The sequence below is a fragment of the Trichoderma virens genome (assembly GCF_000170995.1).
Source record: "Trichoderma virens Gv29-8 chromosome Unknown TRIVIscaffold_5, whole genome shotgun sequence".
NCBI lineage: Eukaryota > Fungi > Ascomycota > Sordariomycetes > Hypocreales > Hypocreaceae > Trichoderma > Trichoderma virens.
In genome coordinates, this window is record NW_014013744.1 from 2630549 (window position 1) to 2652233 (window position 21685).

At 50.2% G+C, this 21685-nt stretch overlaps 8 protein-coding genes across 8 annotated transcripts; 2 read left to right on the forward strand and 6 right to left on the reverse strand.

The window, feature by feature from the left end:
* Nucleotides 1-495: 495 nt before the first annotated feature.
* On the forward strand, nucleotides 496-2070 carry TRIVIDRAFT_46089 (uncharacterized protein; the record flags this gene model as incomplete). The annotated part of the gene is made up of 2 exons (XM_014102737.1): nucleotides 496-1420; nucleotides 1481-2070. The coding sequence occupies 2 exons, from the start codon at nucleotides 496-498 to the stop codon at nucleotides 2068-2070; spliced, it is 1515 nt and encodes a 504-aa protein (XP_013958212.1).
* A 59-nt stretch (nucleotides 2071-2129) lies between these two features.
* On the reverse strand, nucleotides 2130-3899 carry TRIVIDRAFT_230412 (uncharacterized protein; the record flags this gene model as incomplete). The annotated part of the gene is made up of 4 exons (XM_014102738.1): nucleotides 2130-2312; nucleotides 2364-2576; nucleotides 2639-3739; nucleotides 3790-3899. 3 exons carry the CDS (start codon nucleotides 3393-3395, stop codon nucleotides 2164-2166), a joined length of 1119 nt encoding a protein of 372 aa, XP_013958213.1.
* Nucleotides 3900-4600: 701 nt separating this feature from the next.
* On the reverse strand, nucleotides 4601-5446 carry TRIVIDRAFT_221260 (uncharacterized protein; the record flags this gene model as incomplete). Its single annotated transcript, XM_014102739.1, has 1 exon — nucleotides 4601-5446. The coding sequence occupies one exon, from the start codon at nucleotides 5444-5446 to the stop codon at nucleotides 4601-4603; it is 846 nt and encodes a 281-aa protein (XP_013958214.1).
* A 5028-nt stretch (nucleotides 5447-10474) lies between these two features.
* TRIVIDRAFT_23200 (uncharacterized protein) lies at nucleotides 10475-11779 on the forward strand (the record flags this gene model as incomplete). Its single annotated transcript, XM_014101969.1, has 2 exons — nucleotides 10475-10742; nucleotides 10797-11779. Coding segments are annotated over 2 exons (1251 nt in total), but the record flags the coding sequence as incomplete, so codon positions are not given.
* A 1188-nt stretch (nucleotides 11780-12967) lies between these two features.
* On the reverse strand, nucleotides 12968-14119 carry TRIVIDRAFT_45299 (uncharacterized protein; the record flags this gene model as incomplete). The annotated part of the gene is made up of 1 exon (XM_014102740.1): nucleotides 12968-14119. The coding sequence occupies one exon, from the start codon at nucleotides 14117-14119 to the stop codon at nucleotides 12968-12970; it is 1152 nt and encodes a 383-aa protein (XP_013958215.1).
* Nucleotides 14120-14830: 711 nt separating this feature from the next.
* Nucleotides 14831-15286, reverse strand: TRIVIDRAFT_58093 (uncharacterized protein; the record flags this gene model as incomplete). Its single annotated transcript, XM_014102741.1, has 1 exon — nucleotides 14831-15286. The coding sequence occupies one exon, from the start codon at nucleotides 15284-15286 to the stop codon at nucleotides 14831-14833; it is 456 nt and encodes a 151-aa protein (XP_013958216.1).
* A 1643-nt stretch (nucleotides 15287-16929) lies between these two features.
* TRIVIDRAFT_131328 (uncharacterized protein) lies at nucleotides 16930-17575 on the reverse strand (the record flags this gene model as incomplete). Its single annotated transcript, XM_014102742.1, has 3 exons — nucleotides 16930-17154; nucleotides 17218-17346; nucleotides 17402-17575. Coding segments are annotated over 3 exons (528 nt in total), but the record flags the coding sequence as incomplete, so codon positions are not given.
* Nucleotides 17576-18873: 1298 nt separating this feature from the next.
* On the reverse strand, nucleotides 18874-21340 carry TRIVIDRAFT_123924 (uncharacterized protein; the record flags this gene model as incomplete). Its single annotated transcript, XM_014102743.1, has 2 exons — nucleotides 18874-20844; nucleotides 21191-21340. Coding segments are annotated over 2 exons (2121 nt in total), but the record flags the coding sequence as incomplete, so codon positions are not given.
* Nucleotides 21341-21685: the final 345 nt, after the last annotated feature.

Genomic DNA, 21685 nt, shown 5'->3' on the forward strand with positions numbered 1-21685 from the left:
GTAGTATAAGAACAGTCTGCCCTTTAAACACTGATATTGCAGGGGGGAGAGCCACAGCACCATCCATGACCAGCGCTAAGCGATCCTTCAAAGTCAATGTTGTGACAGTTATCGTCAGTCCTCCAAAGCTTCGCAGAGAAGTCGTAGTTACCATCGTTTGGGTCTTTTCGGAAACTATTTTAATTACTTCAATCAGCCTATTCTTTTGTCGTCTTATGTTCTGGGGCCGAATGACTGAGGCTTTGCAAGTTGCAAGATCTTGAACTGGTAGAAACTTGTTGCTTCCTCAGACTAAGCCGGTTTGGGGAAGTTTAGCGCACCTCCAGACTGGATCGCATACCGAATTAGGCATGCGAAACATCTTCAGTTCTTGGAATCAGCCTCAGGTTTGAACGAAACGATCTGTATAGTTTAGTATAAAACCCCTCGAAACTAGCTTGGAATAAAGCGACTATACGACTTTGTTCAACAAATATCTGTGTCATGGAAGGCATCATGATTGTCAATTTACTCTTGGTAGCTTTGCTGCTTCTCCTCCTGGAACCCCTGGTTACATATTATTTGGATTCCAAAAAGCTTCGTCGGTTCCCCAACGCAAGTCTATTATCTGGAGTATCCGACCTGAGCTATATACTTCAGAGATATCGCGGGTTTCGCTCAAAAGAGATTCACAAAGCTCATTTACAACATCCCGTTGTCCGCGTTGGCCCCAACTCCCTTTCATTCTCGACACCCGACGCTATCAGAGCTATATACGGACACAATACCCCATGTATCAAAGGAGGCACGTATGTGACAGCAGCAGGTGCGCATCCAAGCCTGCTCGATGTTGTGAATAAGGAAGAGCATGCTCGCAAGCGCAGGATCTTGTCGCACGCCTTTGCTACCCGGAATCTGGAGCAGTGGGAATTCAAGGTTACAGACAAAGTTCAAAAGCTCATTGCGCAATTTGATCTCGTATGCCACGAAAATGAAGGAGAAGCGATAATTGACTTTCGAACGTGGAGCAATCTCTTCACGATTGAGGCCATTGCAGACATTGCACTCAGCCATCATCTCGGCTGTCTTGGTCAAGGAAATGATCTTGTTGCAATCACCACCAAAGATGGCCGTGAGAAAACGGTTAATTACATCGATTGCCTTCATGCCGGAAGACGAGCAACGTCAATGTTGATCTGGTCGACAAAATGGTTTTCGTCTTTACGATTCGTCTTGAAGAAGCTTCCAGGTTTCTTCCAAACCCAGTGGCGCAAGGGTCAAGGCTTCGATGAGATGGTCCACTACCTCGTTCAGCAGCGTCTTCGACGATATAAAAACGGAGAGCAATTAGAGGATTTCGTTGGGTGTCTCTTTCAAGATAAGCATGGGGATGCCCGAAACTTGGAGATTGGCGAAATTGAAGCTGAAGTGGCCACATTGCGTAAGTCATCTCGCATTGACCGAATACATCCGTTTTCTTTCTCTTGCTAACAGTTAGTAGTGGATGCAGGCTCCGATACAACTGCCATCTCTCTAACCCACGCTATGTATTTCTTACTAAGGACGCCAGTAGCATTGTCCCGACTCCGTGAGGAATTAAGGGTCGCATTGGATGACAGCCAAGAAGTGTCCAAATATGCAAAGGTGAAGAACCTACCATATCTACATGCGTGTATCAATGAGTCTTTGAGGTTACTGCCGCCCGTTGCATTTGGCTTGAACCGCATGACGCCACCTGAAGGGCTCATGATTGATGGCAATTGGATCCCAGGAAATACTCTTGTGGGTGTTCCAGCGTACACGGCTCATAGAAATCCTCTATTCTCGTCCAGTGAGCAATATCAGCCGGAGAGATGGCTGAAAGACAACATCAAAGAGACACAGGGGATATTTATACCGTTTAGCACGGGAGCAAGGGGTTGTATTGGCCGCAACATCAGCTACATTGAGCAGACGGTGCTCTTGGCGACTCTTGTTCAGCGCTATGATCTCAGTCTTGCAGATTCTGGATGGAATTTGGATCATGAAGAAGCTTTCAACCTCTGGCCAGGCCCATTGCCTTTGAAGATTAGACGCAGAGAGAATTGTTGAGCGTCCGTTGGTGCCATGCGATCAAGCTAAACGCAGCATTTCCGAGTGTTGATTGGTATAAGTTTCCCTAGTATAGGTAAATTTACCCCAGGATTATACATTGTTTTGTGATAGCTGTGATTCAAGCTCCCGCTGTAACTCCATGACACGGGTCTTAGTGTGGAATCCCAATTCGTTCTCAATCTTGTCGAGAAGAGCCCAAATCTTTGCTTTTAAAGATAATGATGGAGCATATTTTGCCGCTTTTCGTCATTTAGCTGCATTATTTCATTCGTGAGGAGTTTTCCGCTTACCATAGTATAACGGGTTAACGGCAACCACTAATACGCCGTCTTCCACTCCTGGTGAGAAGCAAATTGACGCTATGCTTCGAGAATGGTGATGTAGTTGCTCTTTATAGTTGTCGTACTCATATCGATCTTCGAGCGCATTTGCCTCCTGAGAGCCCTTAATTGACTCCTCCAGAAGCAAAATCTTTGCCACATGGAAGTAAAGAAGACCAGCCGCTTCACGAAGTCCAGTGTAAGCAGATGACACGAGATTTCTTCTCAAATTAGTTGAAACTAACCTGCAGACTGAACACAAAACCACAGCTGAGAAAGGCCATCTTCAGATACATCGCCAGAAGATAACCCGTGGGATGTTAGTGGAAGATCATCCCACCACTTGTTTACTTCTGCCCCGACCTCTAGCAGACATTGGTTACGATTACCTGGCGTAATGTTACCGGACGGCGCAAAACGGAGCTCAATGACCTTGGCGAGAAGCCAAAGGACTTTGTTACCAACAGCATCTTCTTCGGAATTTGGGCCAGCCATCGCGTCTGGCCACTCGCTAGTTGCAATTAGTGTAGGGCAGTAGTTGATGAGAGCCATTGCAACATCATGACGTGCATAAATCCAGAAGCTGGCTTTATCAAGATCCGTAGTAATGGAAGGTAAGCAATGAGACCAAAGAAGGGAACTTACGCCCTCGAGATGCTTTCTGTAATCTGGGCCTGGGATCGATAGCAATTCGTAGCTGCAGAGGAGGAGGGTTGCCACGAAGACTTCATCGTATTTGGCGTCAATCTGATTCAAATCATGGATGAGTAATCTCAAACTTTGTCCATAAAAGCGGCCGGCAACTAGCTCCCAAACAGAATGTTCCGCAACGAGGCTCATCTGTTTCGCAGACAAGGCACAGATGGAATACATGAGAAGCGCTGATGACGCCGCACGCCGGGTGACTTGCCGCCGATAGTTGGACGAGTGATCAAGGACGTCCATCCACGCACCGATACCAGACTGGTACTTGAGAAGGAGATCCATGACCTCCTCTGTCATGGCCGGCTGTCGTGATTCGACTTGAGGCAGAACTGCCTCCGGATCTGGCAACTGCGCAAATTGTATTTGACGAAATACATCATAAGTAGATTCCGGGGTTGAAGGCAATATGGGTATTTGTGTTTCTGAATCAATATTGCTTTGATGCTGTCTTGTGCTTCTTGGTCTGGTTGACCGCCTATCGTGGACGATAAAATCCGGAGGATTGCATTCTAGATTTCTGTTACGGCAACGACCGCACACTGGTTTGGCCTCGTCACATTTAAGACGCCGATTACGACAATTGATACTAATGGGTGAGTTTGTGGCAAATTTACCTTGTATGGTTGGATGAGCTTACCATCCTTTGCAAGTTAGTCAAGGTCCTGTATAATACGTCAAGGTTAATACGCACCCGTTCTGCGCCGTTTCGGGGTCATGAGTCCACACAGAGGTTTCAGATCCGTCAATCTTGCCAGAAGATGTTCACCTTGCGGTTGATGGATCCAACTTGCTCAAGTGAATATTTCGGCAAGGGTAGATGGAGAGTAAAGATTGGTAGTCTGGCTCATGACCTGATTCCACACTGGAAATTCAGCCTGGGGAATGCGGGGATTGTGCTAGTCTGCACTATTATAATGCTTGGGCTAGGCTCACTCCACAGCGAATGAAGAAGGTTTTAATTGTAGATTTGCCTTGCGCCGGGTGCCAAAGCTACATCATCTGGGCAGTTTTGAGTACAACATGCGCAAAAGGATTTATAACTACCGAGGACATAAGAGCTCGGGAATGGAAGTTACGCTGCTAAGAGTATCTTGTAACAAAATGAACTTTAATATGTGTATTGGAGCATTGATATAACATTAGCCAGTCTCCGAAGGTCGAAATGCAATGGAGATCTCTGCGCTTAACATGCCGCTTCGGGTTTCTGACTTGAATCAATCACCGCTAAACATTCCATAACCAGCCTAGCTAATTCTGTTGCGAAAGCCACTATTTGCACCGGGTATGAGATGTTGAGTTGCATCCAGCCATGTGACATAATGGAACTCGTGGCACAGACTATAGACCAAGTTTACGAAGGACAGACAGACACGAGTATATGAGTTGCTAATTAGCACTAAAGATAATGTAACACTAATAGGTATGACTGCAGACGCATATGTATATAGAAGGCTCGTAATTACAAATGAGGAGAGCCAGCATCATAAAACATGGCAAGCTCGCTATGAACAAAAGTCGACAATTTCTTTAAATGTCTCTTCCTTTTTTTCCATCCATGGAAAATGGCCACATTGCTCATAGATAACGAGCTTTGATCCTGGAATTCCTTTGTGAGTCGCTATCCCTTGCGTTGGTGTGCACACCGGATCCGCTTGACAAAAGATCATTAATGTCTTTGCCGTAACATTGCCAAGTTCCGGCTCTTGATAATTCACTTTTCGATCTGTCCCATGTAACAGTTGATAATTCCACAAAGAGACGCTTTGAATGTTGCTCAATTCCGTGGACTGAGTTGAAGCATCAGGATCGTAAAAGTACACTGGGAGAAAAGATCGAATGACTTGGGCGAATCCCTCATCGGAAAGATCCTCCCATGAAGTAGTCCAGGCCTTGATTGCATCGTGCATTTTTGGGTTCCGCGACTTTTCAACAATCGCCTCTTTCATAGATTTACCATCATTAAAACCATCAAGATGGTGGTTCAAGAGAACCAGGCGGTCCACCTTGTCGGGATATCTGATGGCATACCAGAGAGCAATTGTGCCGCCTCCAGAGTGTCCCAATAAGTGCGGAATCTTTCCCAACTCCAGTTCCTGACGAAGGTACTCTACATCATCTGCAAGGTGCCAACAAGACATTTCAGATGGATCCGGCCGTGTAGACTTTCCATTTGCCCTGAATTCGAGATAGACGAGAGTAAACGTCTCTTCCAGTGGTGTGAGTGTCTCTTGAAGATACTTTGAAGAAAGTCCCCAGGCGGGTGGCGACACAATCATGATAGGACCAGTACCGCGCTTAAAGTACTGTAGCGTAGAGCCCACTGCGGTCTTGAATGAAACATCTTCCATGGTTGACGAGGAGAAGTGGCGAGGGTTTGGTAAATTGGAAGGTATAGGTAGAGTTGTCACTGGCTAAAACCACGTAAAAATCTTTGTCGCTTTTGTCTATGCGAGATTATTACAATTACTCACAGTTGGTCTGAAGCCGCAATTAATACTAAAGTTGGCTCTATTTCTTGAGATTAATGCGATCCATGGTGGTGACGAGGCTGAGTGCTTTGCTACCAGCGAACCCAATCTCAACACTTTCATCGATGGGAGGATCTGCAGAGTCAGTGTGTCGACACTTCTGCCTAACGTAGACGTTGTGCTCTCGCATACGAAGCCCCAACATAACATAGTCAAACATGGGTTGTTCAGGTAGGATTTTGTTGAGGGGCCGCAATACCACTGAGTGCTTCACTACGCAATTATTACCAAAGTTGGGGTTGGGGTATCGGCCCCACCGTCGGAGCGAAGGCCGAGATGATCCATACAGCACGTTTTCTTCGGCGTTTTGACGGACGAAGGGATATTTCTTACTGTGTTGTTGATTTGAAAAGGATAAAGATAGAATAACACGATGCGGTTGGCAATTGAAACGATTCAAGACAATATCATTGGGTAATTGATCATACACTCCTCATAAATTCTTCATTATCATTACTCAATTATCTAGCTTATCATTTGCGCACAAGGAGTATCTCCTGCCGGCATAGACTGCCTCGCTATTAGATGTAAAATGCAACAAGCATAAGCACAGCAACTGCCTTGATGTTTGTCATCGCACCCGAAAACAGTCCAGGCGCCGCGTTCTGAGGAACGGTAGGGATTGAATTCGTTGGCAGGCCTGCCGAGGCAGTGGTGCTGGAACCAGGGCCTCCGGGTGAGCCTCCAGGTGAGCCCCCAGAACCGGGTGTAGAAGTCTCCTGAGAGCCAGGGGATCCAGTCTCTCCAGGAGTAGCAGGTTCGGTTTCGGAGAGAGGAACGGTATTACCGTTGACAACGATTGAAGATCCCGAAGTGGGCAGTGACAGGGTGGTGCCACCCACAGTAATGGCAGGTCCTCCAGGGCTCAATGTTGTAGAGCCAATGACGATTTGAGACTGGGAGTTCTCGGTAAAGGGAGGAACGCCATTTGCAGCCGAGGAGGAGCCTCCAGCGCCTCCGTTTGAACCGCCAGAGCCGTTGCCTCCAGAGTTGTTACCATCACCACCAGAGCTGTTACCGCCGTCACCTCCAGAGCCGTTGTTGCCATTGCCTCCATTACCACCAGTGTTGTTGTCGTTGGATCCATCGGGGGGCGAGCCACTGCCGCCTCCATTGTTGCCACCATTACCACCTCCGTTAGAGCCTCCATTGCCTCCGTTGCCTCCATTGCCTCCATTGCCTCCATTGCCTCCATTGCCTCCATTGCCTCCATTGCCTCCGTTACCGCCTCCGTTACTTCCACCACCATTGCTGCCTCCTCCGTTGCTTCCACCACCGTTACCGCCTCCGTTGTTGCCGCCTCCATTGTTGCCGCCTCCATTGTTGCCGCCTCCGTTGCCGCCTCCGTTGTTTCCGCCTCCGTTACCGCCGCCTGGAGTACCAGAGGGGCCGGAAGGAGGAGCACTGCTGCTGCCACCGTTACCTGCTCCATTTGAGGAGCTCGCCGGAGGGGGGTTGTTGCCACCTGCGGGAGAGCTTGATGAAGCAGGAGGGGGAGGAGGGGGAGGAGGGGGAGGAGAGCTGCTGGCACCTCCACCAGGTTGAGATGAGCTTGCAGGTGGAGGAGGAGGAGGAGGGGGTGCTTCGCTGCTAGATGTAGGGAGCGAAGGAGGAGGGTTGCCGGTATCAGAGGATGAAGGTGGTGGAGGAGGTGGAGGAGATGAAGCCGTCGTCTGAGGAGGAGGGGGCGGCGGAGTTGAAGTTGGCAGAGCCGCACTGCTGCTAGGGGGGCTGGCGGGCGTGGTCGTAGGGGGCGGCGGCGGAGCAGTTGTTGGCACCAAGACAGAGACAGAGCTGAGAGCTGAGGGAGGGTCGTAGAAGCCTTGGAATCCATCGGTGATGCAAGACTTCCAGGCCGGGTCCAAGCTTCGGATTCTATCGGGAATCACAATCGTGGGGTGGCAGGGATCAGCTATGGAGCGAGGGCAAAGTTAGCAATCTTCAACTGTTCCTTAAACAAAAGTGGGAGTCATGAAACGTACGGGAGCTATTCATGGCATTGGAAGGATTGCCAGGGATGTAAGAGTAACCAGATATCGTCGAGCAGTTCCTTTCCAGATCCGCCGTGTTGAGTGCAGCAGACCCAACAGGAGTGTAATAGGTTGGGGTGGTCAAACTGTTGAGTGTGCTGCCGCCAGGGAGGATAGTTCCAACGGTAACAGGAGTTCCAGTGGTCAGAGAAAAAATGATGGTTGATAGTTCGCCAGGAGCAAACCCAACAGTTGTGTTGAACCGGGGTTGTCCAACGAAGCCACAGTAGTCGTAGGCAGACAAAGCAGAGAATCCAATGTAGACGGAAGGCGACTCGCTGCGATGGAAATGTCAGAAATGCTCAATACGTCAAGGTCTATTGCCTCATGGCAGCGGATACTCACAACACCATGCCATCAGAAGTGAAAGAGGTCGACAGGGCCTCAGTGCCAGTAGCTTAAATAATGTTAGCCATTGACTAATCCTCTCGAACACGTTAGTTAAAGTTACATACCCTCAGGCCAGTAGAATACCTCTACCGTGGAGGCAGCAATTGTGCAGCTGTAACACTAGAGGACCATCAGCATCATTCATCTCGGTGTATTACAATGCAGACTTACACATGGCGGCTCTGCGGTTCCGTACCACACGTTGCCCTGAGGCAGAATGAAGTTTTCAGTGACAGTAGCCGTCTCAACAGTGTTTACGACGGTTGTCACCACCTCCGTGGTGGTGCCAGTCACCTCCGTGAAAGTGGTGACGCCAGTTCCAATGGTTCTGGTGAGAGTTCGCGTCGGAGGATTGGATGTGGACAGCCAGTTGTTTACCGATATCAGACATTGGCACTGCAGGGCTGGATCCGTAGAGTAGCCTGTATATTCCTGAAGAACAACAGCAGGAAAGTCGGAAAAGCCGCCACAAGTGACCTCCGTAGGGTCAGCCCTTGTAGTCGGCCCTGCAGTGGTTGTTGGTGGCTCAGTGATTGTGCCATTGGCCACGGCGACTGTTTGACAGGAATAGGAATAAGCATTAGTCCATTTGGTAGGATAGACAAGTCAGGAATGTCATGACATACATGGTGACGCCCGCACCGCGCCGCCAAAGGCGAGCAAAGCAAGAGCTCCTCCTCTTAATCCAGCCATTGTCGACCCGTAACACAAGCAAGTCAAGCTCAGCGTGAGGATAACAAGAAGGAAGAGTTTTCCCCGACGGCATGTGCGTGTCTGGAATTATAAGCGGGCTCACTCTGCACCACTAGCTATATGCCCGCAAGCTCGCAGCAGCCCAACCAAAATCATCACGTCTTTTGCCTGGACCCCTGGATATCGGCAGTCGCCTGACTACGAGTACTACTTGGTACTGTGAAGGGTACCTGAAAATAGTCTGTTGTCATGCTCTTCCCGCATGCCTAGGGAGCGCGTAAGGCGTTTAGCTCAGACGCCCATTTTGCGGTAACTAATCAAAAATTGTCCTTGATTCCAACAACAAACTGGAGGAACTACGGAGCTCTGAATGGGGCAGCAATTGACAAAAACATGCAAGTTCCTGCTTAGTCGTTGTGCCAGCCTCCCCAAGTGCTTACGCTCTAGCAGAGCTCCACGGTATTAAGCAGGGGCCGAACCCAATCATGGGGCGAAAAACCAGCCACTTGATCAGCCCTATAACGTCGTGAGCTCTGTGAAGGGCATCGCGTAATTGAGAGCCAAGTCAGACACACTTCGCTAAGGCGGCGTAGTTGCTGAAGAGAGACAAGCTGGAGAGCGCTACCGCTCTTTGTAGACATATGTCTGCAGCAGCTAGAGGGATGATCCCAATATACCCTGGTCTTTCTTTAGTGGGCCACGCACTTGCACCGTTATCCGTCTGTCGAGCGGAACAATGCCTCCTTGAAGCTATTCGCACACGATAAGAAAACTGGATACTACGACACAGCTAGACAAGCAGCGCCACACCGTCGGGTACGGGCCGTTTACATGAATGCCGTCAGCACTTGGGCCTCGCAAAAGGGTGGCACGTTGTATATGCTATGCGACGCTGGCAACGTGGTAGCCACAGCCGCGGCTTGGCTTGGGGATAATTGGGGATATTCCGGTTAATAACAACTCTATATCGGTAGTCTAGATTCTCGGACTTCATGGGCTTTCCGTCTCATTGGGACGCTAATAAGGTCGTGGTTCTCTCAGCGGGTCGTGATGCAATTCAGCTCTGCAAAAAGCCGGATCAACTGGGAATAGCTCCAAATGGAGAGCAATCGCTCATGGTCTCGACTTGAGCGAGCAACGGTTCATTTGACAGCTAGCCGAGGTGCATTGCATAGCACATGATGTGGATTCTCGTTGTTCCTAAAATCTTACCCGCCAGTGGGCTCGTCAAGGCGAATCTCTGAGCCCGCGGATTGTGGATGAAGACGACCCCATGTCTGTCGATTCTTCTTTTTCGCAAGACTCTCGCAAATGACGGCTTTCCTTCACCTGCAGCACCCTATCGTGTCAACTCGTACAAGGCTGGGAGTCTCCAAAAAGAGAAGCCAACCGCGTCTAAGGGGGGGATATCTCATTAACCGGTTCTTGGCATACTAGTATCTGCAACCAGTATTGCTCCACTTGGCCGTGCAGGATTCTCGAAGGCGAGTGACATTAGGATGTGGTAGACTTTTGAAGCATTCACACATCTCCGGAAGATGCCTGCGCGGCTGCAGCATTTGCTGCTCTGGGCGCTGTTGATGCCAAATGCTCTCGCCTCAGCTCTAGACCTTGGATTGATACGGAAACGAGCCGACGACCCAATTCCGTCTCCCGTGTCCGTATCACCAAGTCAATTCTTGTGAGTCCCTCATATGCAATCCAAAACTTCAAACAACTCACGTGCTTTAGTGAAGGCATAGATGGCCCTTGGTCAACGTTTGAGTTGCGCGTAGGGACTCCAGCCCAGAACATTCGCATACTGCCTGGCACTTCGTCGACGCAAACGCTGGTGGTGCTGCCAGAGGGTTGCCAGATTATCAATGTGACCAATTGCGCCAACAGCAGAGGCAACTTGTTTAATACGACTGCGTCCAAGACCTGGAAAGAAATTGGTCTGTTCAGACTTGGATTTGAGAATTCTCTCGGCTTTACTGACAATGGCGAGTTTGGGCACGATACCGGTATGAAATCCCCCGCGCTCTTCATTTGCGCACCATACTAACATTAAGTCGTAGTCGGACTTGGATACCTCGGCAGCGGTGGTCCCGTTGTCAACAACTCGGTCATCGCAGGCGTTGCGGGCACAGAGTTTTATCTAGGAATACTTGCCTTGAATCCGCGCCCTACTAACTTTACGGACCAGAATGATCCGCAGCAGAGCTTTCTTCAGCTCCTCAAGAATGAATCTGCCATTCCATCTTTGTCGTACAGCTATAACGTTGGGGCTCCATACCGACTCAACAAGGCTCTGGGCAGCTTGATCCTGGGTGGCTACGACACGTCCGCGTATCAGGATACCAATTCCTCGTATGACTTTTTCAGCGACCAGTCGCGTGACCTGACGATTGGCGTTCAGTCCATCTCCACGAATGCCAGCGCGGATAACACGGTGCTTCAGTCTGAACAGATTTCCATGTTCATCGACTCGTCTGTTGCCGAAATCTACCTTCCACTAGACGCCTGCCACGCCTTTGAGAAAGCTTTCGGCCTGACATACAACTCTACGCTTAAAATGTATCTGGTCAGTGACTCGCTACACAGCAAACTCCTTGCCGAGAACCCTTCAGTCACATTTACAATAACGACTGCGATTACGGGCGGCTCAACCTTTAACATAACTTTTCCCTACGCCAGCTTCGACCTACAGGCTCAACCCCCACTAGTCAAGACAGCGTCTCGATACTTTCCCCTTAAGCAGGCGGCCAACGACACCCAGTATGTTTTGGGACGCACGTTTCTGCAAGAGGCGTATCTGATTGTGGATTACGAACGAGGCAACTTTTCACTTCACCCTCGAGTGTGGAATGCCAGTGCTGAGTCGAACATTGTTACTATATTGCCCCTTGGAGCCAAGGCGAGCGTGCCTAATACTGAAAGCAACCACAGTCTCAGCGGTGGTGCCATTGCAGGCATTGTCATTGGTGTTTGTATTGTTATTGCTGCAGCTGCTATTGCTATCCTACGATACCTGGTGATTTCTCGTCGCAAGAAGGCAAAGACTGACTCTACCGAGATGGAGACTCTGGCCATGACAGTTCCAGAGACTACTTCAACTGTTTCGCCTGAGCCGCCCAAGTCTGCTACTTTGAGTCCCGGAACCTTGCGAGAGCTGGAAGGCGATGATTCGGCGAAGCCAACGCCGGAGATTGAAGGCAGCACAGCAGCAAGGAGGAGCCCGATGAGCGAGCTGGAGTCGTCAGGCACTCCAATGGCAGAATTAGCCACTCCGGTGCCATTGTCGGAGCTGTTGTCGAGTGAGATTTTCGAGATGCCTGGAAGCGATGTTCCGGAGCTGCAAGGAAGCCGAGTAGCGCCTGTCTTGATACTCACAGATTCCGAGTCAAGTGAGTTTAGTTTTGAGGTTGGGGAAGGAGTAATAGGAGTGATTCAGCAGACGGAAGAGGACAGACAGCACAATACAGGAGAAGACTACAGAGAGCAGGAGCTAGCCCATGAAGATGCTACATCGAGTAATCGAGAGACCCAGGAAGAGTCTGGTAATGAAAGACATACTGGAGGAGACAGAGCAAGAGAGGAGGAGCACAAGCAATAATTTTTAATTCGCCAGAGGCATTTATACCACATAGAAGTCTGCATTAGTATTCATTCACTTGATATGACCCGAATATACAATCAGAAGTCATAATTAACGCACAAAATCCTATTGGATGGAGCAGAGAGATCAAACTAAAGCAGTCTAAACTTGACGTTCCCGCTTGTGTGGGTAACAAACGGCCATCTCGATGGTAACCAGATCATTGGAACAGCCAAATCTCATGCATACATCGATCTGGGGTAGTAATCCGCCCACTATAAAAGCTCCGAAGGACCAGGTGCAGTATGAGTCGACTTGTGGAGGACGTGGCAGGGATTAAATGGATACGAGGGCTTTCTTATACGGGAAGTTGGTGCATCTATTTTTGGTACCAACATCATGACGGCTTGTGGTAACATTTTGATTACGTACGTACGGAGTAAGAAGTATAAAACTCTTCTTTCAAGCTAGCCTAGTTGATGCTCACAGAGTCCAGTGTCTATATACAGCTTTGATTGTAATGGAATGAGAAACTCAAAAGACTTTTGAAAATAGCAGGAAGCTAGGTATTTTGATATCAATCTGCTTACATGACCCTCAGTTATCCCCCGAATCCCGAACGCTACCCACGGAGCAGCTTCGTCGCCCAGCTTACACGCTCTTGGGAGTCCCCGAGTTGGGGAAAGTAAACTTGGCCGTGCGATCGAGACGCGCAGAATATCCCGTAACGTTTGGATCCTCGCCCAAAAAGGCCAGTGGAAAGCCCAAGTCAAACGACTTGACACTCTCGAGATACTTGATTTGCTCATCTGTGAGCTTGATGCTCAGCGCCTTGATATTGTCCTTGAGGTGCTCAACCTTGCGTCCGCCAACGATGGGGAAGACGTTACCAGCCTTGTGCAGCACATATGCAAGCGCAATGGCTGTGACGGACTCGATTCCGTGTTCTGATGCCACCTTGGCAAGAGCCTCACTGATCTTCTCCTCATCGGCAGTCTGCTCAGGGGCCGCCGCAAGACCACGCAGGGTTTCGCCCTGTTGCTTACGCTGTTCCAGAGCCTTCTTTGTCTGGAACTTGCCGCCGCCGAGAACATCCCAAGGGGCAAGCGCCATGCCGTATAGCCGGGCCATTGGGATAATCTCCCGCTCAAAGTCCCGGACCATAATGTTCCATCGTCCTTGGTAGATGCTGAAAGGTGTCTTGCCATGGTCAATCGCGTATTGATTTGCTGCACTCACAACAAATGCAGGCATATCACTTGCACCCAAATAAAGGACCTTGCCCGACTCAACTTGCTGGTGCAGAGCATCCATGAGCTCCTTGATGGAGGTGGTGTGGTCCCACCAGTGAATGTACAGAATATCGATGTAATCAGTCTGGAGCTTCTTAAGAGAGTCTCGAACACTTAAATGCAGACTCTTGCGATGGTTGCCCTGGAAATTGGGGGCCCTTCCCTTGCCCAGCTCATGGCTTCGGTAGTCTGAGGTGAACTTGGTGGCAATCACCAGCTGGTCTCGGATGCCCCTCTTTGCCGCCCACTCTCCGATCCAGGACTCGGACTGCTCATTCTGGTAGTTGTTGGCGGTGTCGATAAAGTTACCGCCGGCATCGTAAAAGGCGTCCAGCAGCTTGAAGGAGCTCTCCTTGTCCATGGATCCCATCCAGTCAGACCAGCTGTCGCCGATGGACATGGCACCCAGAGCCAGAGGCGATACACGAACACCCGCGGTAGGGGACAGTACCCGATACCGATTCAACTCGCTCACGGGCTCCCCCGAAAAAGAAAAGAGTGCGGCCGCCATTCTTTTGGATTGTGGTAGGTTTTGCTTGGTCGAAGTGTGTACTGTTCTGTGAATGTTAGGGACTACTTTGGCGAAAACGATGCTTCTGATGGAGGATGTTGCGGCTATTAATCTCATGGCTACGGCTACTACCCCTCTTCGACCATCCTGACGCCATTATATATCCCATGGTGTTGATTAGCACATCAACCATGTCTATCTTTTATCTCCGGGACTTTCTCGACAGACCACCAAGACGAATCGGAATTAGGGCGGACATAGTGCCTCGATCGACTATGAAGCTGCCCATTTCCTGAGAAATAGTCGAGATGTGGTGATTACGAGACTGAGGGGTCATCGCCGTTCAGAAGGAGTGGGTCAACATTTATTAGAATAAAGTCCGATCAAACATGAGACTCACCCGATACGGCCGGTGGCTTCTCAAGGCGCTTGCTAATCCTCCTCTAATCCACCAGGCAGCACGGCAAGTAGCACGGGAAGCAGCACGGGAAGCAGCACGGCAAATGGATAAAAGGCAGAGGATACCATCGGTGGGTTATAAATTCAATTCTCGCTGTGGTGCGCCAAACGCCATTCCATCTACATACAAAACAACTAATGCCCGCAATGGGTATCGCCAATGTGCTCAGCGCCAACTAATTACATGTATGTGCAGATGTTGATCTGATCATTCCCGGGCCAGCCCATCGATAAATACTCGCCAATGTGGATTTAGCTCGCAGAGCAAGGCTCGTTGATCTTGCAGTTCTCGGGGAGGTCGTCGACGATGTTGATGGTGAGCTCTCCGTGGTTGACGTCGTCGTCGCCCTTGGCATAGAGCAGCGGCACGCTTCCGCAGACGGCGCATCCATACTGCTGGAGCTCCTTGTAGACACTCTTCAAGGTAGCACCCGTGGTGTCGTCCTTGGCGTTTTGAATGTAGGCACAGATTGTGGCCATGAAGTTGCCGGTCAAGTGGCCTACCAGGTGCTGGACACAGCCCACGTCCTCGCCGTTCTGGTATTTCCGCTTGTCGTCGAGCTTGTTGAAGATGTTTTCGAAATCCGACAGAGTGCCACCGTTCAGGTACACGGTGCCGCAATACACGTCTCCGTGGCAGTTGATTCCAAGTCCGGCGACGCCCTGAGCGGCCGCGGCGGCCACGGCGATGAAGCTGCTGGAACGCATTGAAACTAGACTATATCAAGTTAACACTCGTGCGATGCGTATCATAGGAAGAGAACGGTAGCACATACAGGAACGATCTCTTGGCAACAAACACAAATGGTAGATGCTGAAGTTGGGCGTCGACGGAGGAAGAAGCTGGGCGCTGATGTAATGAGAGATCTGATCGGGTTATATAGATGTTCGGTGGAGACGACAAGCAACGATGCGAAAACGAACAATGCAGGGCATTGGGTTGTCGAGACCTAATCTCTATGCTTGAGTCTGCTGAGATCAGCACTAAACAAAACGTTGGAAACGGCTTGGACCTTCAGCTCGCCGCCTTAGCCGAAACAATGATCTTTTCCACGGACATGTATGGGGTAAAGGTCAAGTGCTTGTCTGTAATTGGATGGTGTTTGTCATGCTGGGCTCCTCAAGGCTAAAAACAGTCATCCTGTCTAGCTTCACGATGGCAACAATGCAGGTACAGTTGCGCAGCCACAATGGCCTCTGCGTACAAATACCCTTGGGTCCCAACGGGTATAACACTTCCGAGCAGTGCCCCAATTACCAAATCATTCCGATCCTTGTGATCCAAATGCCGCATATCTCCGGAGTATGCAAAACCTCTGACTTGTTGATTCGTTCATCCCTCACAAAGTTCACGAAGGATTTGATCCAAACTGGAAATTATTGGCGCTCGCGCATCCTTTGGCCTCGTAGCCCGCTTTGGATAAAGGTCGACATGGCCTGGATGCGCTACGACGAGCTTCACAATCAAGTGGACAGGAGCTAGCGGAAATTAGGCCTTGCCACTGAGCCAACATTGAAACCGTGCAGTTCCTTTGGCGCCGGATGGAGTTGAAGCCGGCTAAGAACGTTATTTTTGGGAGGGCGACTAAATTTAGATCCCATGAATAAGGCGGACCAACAGTTGGCAATGCGTGCAAGGATCAGATGGCAGGGTTGGATTAACAAGCAATGACAGGGAGAGTGTAAGTTGACAACGCCAACTGTCTCCTTTGGTATGCAGCTCTTCAAAATCCAGATTGGGAGGTTGGGAGGTTGGGAGCGTATCGCCTGGTGCAAACACACTTCACCGACTCAGACGAGCACTTTTTTGGCCTTCGACGGGAGCTCCAATTTGGGTGCCTCCACGTCCTTGGCCGCCCATCTAGAACGACCCAACACGTCTTAAGGGAAGGGCCAATCAGCACCCAGCGACAATGTTCCTTAGTATCTACTGCTGTCGAATAATCCTTTATTATCTGCTATTTTTGCTACCTAGATAGCCTTGAACTCGACATACGGGATGCTGGACAGCCAACCTGGGTGACAAATGGCCACATCCATCTAAATGTCCCGGCAAGCTCGGGATTTGTCAAGTGATAACTCACAGCTACTAGGTCGATCTTCAGAGTCTTTCCTCATAGAAAGACTAGATAGCCCGGGAATACATAGGTAATAGCATCAATTTTTCCTTCTATATTCAACTCGCCTAGAGATACCCTAGAGCCACGATCAAGCTTCGAGGGCGTATTGCCTCATATAAATGCTCGTTACGAAGCGGAGTTTAGACGGGCAATTTATTGGTCTTCAGGAGCAGCTTCAGAAGGAGACTCAATCTGAGTATCAATCACTTCAGGCAAATGAAGCTTAACCGGGTATGCCTTGAGAGTCTCGTTAAAAGCCGCATCAAGACCGTCTAATTCCTTTTTAGAATCGTCCGCACAAGTCGGCACTAGCTGGATGATTTGTGATAAAAGTTTGTCGACACTGCTCTCCAAAAAGCGCAAGACGGAAGCAAGAGGCATGCTAATGGGTATGGGAAACAGGAGGCCTTTTTGATCGACGAGCGACTGAAGGAGGTCTTGCTGGGCTTTGACAAACTGCGACGATGCACTTCAAGTTAGACATTTTCCCTATGCGAAAGACGGGAGGTGGAATCTTACGCCGGTAAAGGTTTCGCAAATGTCCTTTTGGTCATCCTCAACAAACGGTGGACTGTCAGAAGCTGATGTAATTGTTGCAGTCTCGTTGGCAGCATCCCTGACAATCTGGCGGAAACTCTGGAGCGCTTTCTAAAGCACCAGTCAGCTCACCTATAGCTACAGATTCTCGAAAAGCCAGACGTACCAATCCACCCGCGACCACATTCTCGGTATTGAGCCCCTTTACGAGGTCTGACGTGTCGGCCGAAAGAGCGGTAATGTTGGAGAGGCTGTCGACCACGTCTTTTGCCGTCAGGGCGGCCTGCGCCTGGTGGATTGATAGGGCGGCGGCTACAAGGGCGAGGCACTTGAACTGCATGATGCTGGTTCAATAGAGTGTCTTCTTGGATAGAGTGGTTATGGTATGGTGTTGTGTTGATTCCTCGGGTTTGGCTAATGATGTTTGTGAATAGCGACACCATCTCCAAATTATATAGACTTTGGATGCGATATATGCCCAAGCATCTTCGATTCGATCGACCAATGACTCCCTTTGATGACGAATCCTCCATTCCAGCAAGACTCAGCTTCCAAGTTCATGGAATAGATCAACTGCTTTCAGGATAGATAAGGCAGCCTATCGTCCGTCACAGCAACTCGATCGGCAGGGTTGTCTTGTGGAATGGTCGGGCTGTCAAGTTATTCCTGCATAGTACTAAGACACCCTATTGCCAGACACTCTGTAACAATTAATCATATCGTTTTCGCCCAATCACGTCTCTGCACAGTTGCACATCGTACCAAGGGGGCGATGCATCCAGTTGCAGTCAGACGAACCACTTTCAAGACATGCATATGACTATCCAAATCTGCAATGAGTAAAAGATGATCAAGGAGAAGAGTACGCATAAACAGGTTTCCATGGCCACTATAAGAAGAGACTTCTAACTCCAAATGACACTTTTCAATGATGTCTCATCATACAAGTCTCCAGTAGAACCAAACTTGATGAGATATCAATGGAATATGGGATACAGAGCATCCTCACAAATCCATCTACAAACAAATCGCTTCAATATGTCTATTGAGGCCATGTCTCGACCATGATCCAAGATGCGTTTGTCACCTGAGAAGATAGGAGTCAGCGGATAATAGCTCGCAGCCACCAGATCAATCAGGGAGGCAGCATGAGACAATCTTTTGCTCGCAAAGCTGATTTGCTGCCCATGGAATGGAGAAGCCTGCTTAGCCTCGGCTATGACTCCCTCAAGAGACGGGTATCATCGCAGAGCGGCAAGATGTGATCATAGTGCATCTGCTATGTTATCAATTAATTACAATTCTATTGATTATACGTATCTGGTCGTTATACTGCGTCTTGTAAAAGGGTTGTGTGCTGTCCAATCTATATCAACAAAGGAAATGGCCTCGTGCGGCCCGGGTATCTCCAGACCCCATTTTATACCAAGTGTCCATTCTGCCGGCTCGCTCAAAGAAGAAAACGCCATCAAAACGTCCAGGTATGCAAAATGAAAAATGACAAAACAAGCAATGCAATCCAGTCCCTGGTGTGTAAATGATGCTGCCAAATCCAATCCATGAATAACCCCACGATTCGCAAAACATATGAAACAAGTATTATATAAGTGATTCAAGCTCAACTCAAGGGTTGCCGCCATCTCGCAAGCTTTCGGACAAGGAGCTGTGGTTAATGGTCTCAGCCGTTACTCTGGATGTAGCCCCTTTCCGCTGTTGTGATATCCAGTACTCCTGGAAACCAGGAATTGCACCGGGTTGGTTAATACCAGGGGCCCTATTCGTTACTCTGGGCGGAGCTTTCTCTGCCCCCTTGGGCAAGCTTTGGCTGTCGTTTCCTGGTCCTCCCCATGGTCGCCATCCAACCCATTTGCCAAGGCCACCAGCACCGTTCCGGGATGTTTGCGAGGACGAAGCCGACATGTCCGACGTCGGGGTAGAGCTTCTCTTGGGCATCTGAAAGCCGGCAAAGTTATCGCGCAAGGCGGCATCGCTACGCTTCGAGTATTTGGTCGACATTGTCGGCTGGGCAAAGACACCGGTGACGACAGCATCAGCTCCGCCGAGCGGGCGGAGAGTCATTTGGCTTGGTCGAATCTGAAGCGTGTGGATATCGAGACCGCCCGATAGTGACATGATTGATTCATGAGATGCTACACGGCGTAGCCCTGAGCTTAGCGCGGGTATTGATATGGCGGTGGCGGCGACATTTGTAGATTCGTTTGCATCATCCTCTTCCGCCTCTGGTTCGTCTTTGGGAGCATCTTGGTCTGTCGCAGTGGCAGGTGCACTGGTCTGTGCATCTTCGTCCTCCTCGTGGATGATGCCGCTGCTAAATCTGTAAGGGTTTTGTGTTTGGACCCCGGCGGTGCCGGGCTCAATGTCAATGATTGACAGAGACTGGAAGCTGCAGGAAGAAGCTGCAGAAGGGCGCTTTCTATGTGAAGCGCGCCATGTAGGAGACATGGGATCATAGCTTGTAGTGGGCGACATGAGGGATTCTGTCTCAGTCCCACTATGGTCGAAAATGCGGGGGGAGGTTGGAAGAGAGGAAGACATTTCGGACGGGGTGGAATATTGCCAGGCCGAAGAGCTGGCGGTTATGGGTGTTATTTCGCCGCTGGTGTGGGAGAGAACCGGGCGCGTGGGAGATGATACCAGGCGTCGCGGAGTCCCAGGGCCCGGAGATGACGATCTGCTGGAGATTGCGGCTGAAGGCGTGAAAATGCCGGGCAGCAAGCCCTGGCGCTTCTTCTTGGGCTTCCGGGCATCTTGTTTGGCAACATGGTAGTGGTGGTGAATGTGAAACTCTTGCGATGGCCTCGAACTTTCAAACAAGGAGGGCTCGAGTTCTGACTTGAGAGTCGAGGCAGGGCTGGGGCCGTCGGCCAGAGGCTGGTGAAACATGAGCTGCTCCCTCAACGACTGTATCTCGTCATTGGAGCTAATGAGCATTTCTCTAAGCTCGGCAATGCCCAGCTGCAGATTTGCATTATCCTGTAACAGGTCCCGCACAAAGTGGCCGACGATTTTGCTCCCCTGTCGGTGTTCGGTGATTGATTTTGAAGCCGCGGCGCCCTTGAGCCGCACTGCAGCGGCATCGAGATGCTTCTCCACCTCGCGCTGGCGCTCGACCTTTTCCATCATCTCGTCGTGACGCTGTCGCTCAAGGAGGGCCTCTTTCTCCATACGCTCTAGCTGATCCTGCATGTCGAGGATCCCCCGCTGTGCTTCTTTAAATCGCTGCGCATGAGAGCGGGCTTCCTCCTTAGAAGCTCGCAGCTCTCCAGTGAGCTTGTCTTGCTCTTCCTCGAGAATCTTGAGGTGCTGATCAGCCTCGGCGGCACGGGCTGCAGCGCTCTCGAGGCGGCGAATGGCCTGCTGCGACGACAAGAGGCTCGCTTCCAAGCTTTTGATCTTTGCGTCGGAGTCAAAGATTGTCGTGTTGAGTATCTCGAGCTGCTCGATGAGCTCGTTGTTCTCCTCGACCTTGGCGGCATTGTCAGCTTCCAGCTCCTGCTTGTCCAGCTGCAGGCGATCTATGCGGGAGTTGAGTCGCTGCCGGTCCCGTTCTGCGTCGGCCATGTAGGCTTCGTGCCTGGCAAGTAGGGCCTGTAGGGCAAATGTTAGTGGAGATTCCGTCTGCTGGGAGCACAGCATGGTTGTTGGGTTGGGAGAGCATTTTGGAAGCACAGGATGCGTACACGACCGGGGGGTTACTCGGGTCTTGACTGCCGTGTTGACACCGGAATGCAGTTTGGACGCGAGGTGAAAGGGATGGCCGCGATCATTTGACGGCGCGTGCAAACAATGGGATGGACAAAGGAATGAAGGGAATGAAAGAAACGGGAATCAAGGCAAAGCAAAGCTCTGCAAACCGCAGCCCAGCAAAGCACAGCACAGCAGAGCCAAGCCAAGCGCGGCACCCGCAGACATGCACGTCCACACACACACATACCTTGCCTAACTGGGCAGCTGTATGCACATCCTTCTCAACAGCTTCGAGAATGGAGCAGTTCTTCTTGAGGTGGACGCAGTCTGCGCTGCCGCAGCAGCACTGCAGGGACGACAAGTCGGACTCTGGCTGAGCGTGGTCGAGCTTTTCCATGTCGCCAAACGAGAGTCGCATGAGGAAAGCCGGGTAGATTAGTTAGTTAGAACCTAGTAGGTAGCTGACGTAGATTAAATGTTGATAGCCGCAGTGCACGCAGGCAGCGCTGCTCGGTCGAGGCCTCGATACGATAGCGATGCTGCAGCGTCAACCATGGTCTTTGGCGGTTGACCCGGAAGACGGTTGGTTGAAGGTGAAGGTTAACGATGGCGAAGAATAGGGTCCAACATCGATAAGATTAGGCACAGGTAGGAATAAAATGAAATGAAACCCCGCAGACAAGACAGATGCGACTATTAGGTTAGGTAGAGAGAGGCAGCCTTGTCGAAAGGAGATTTGACT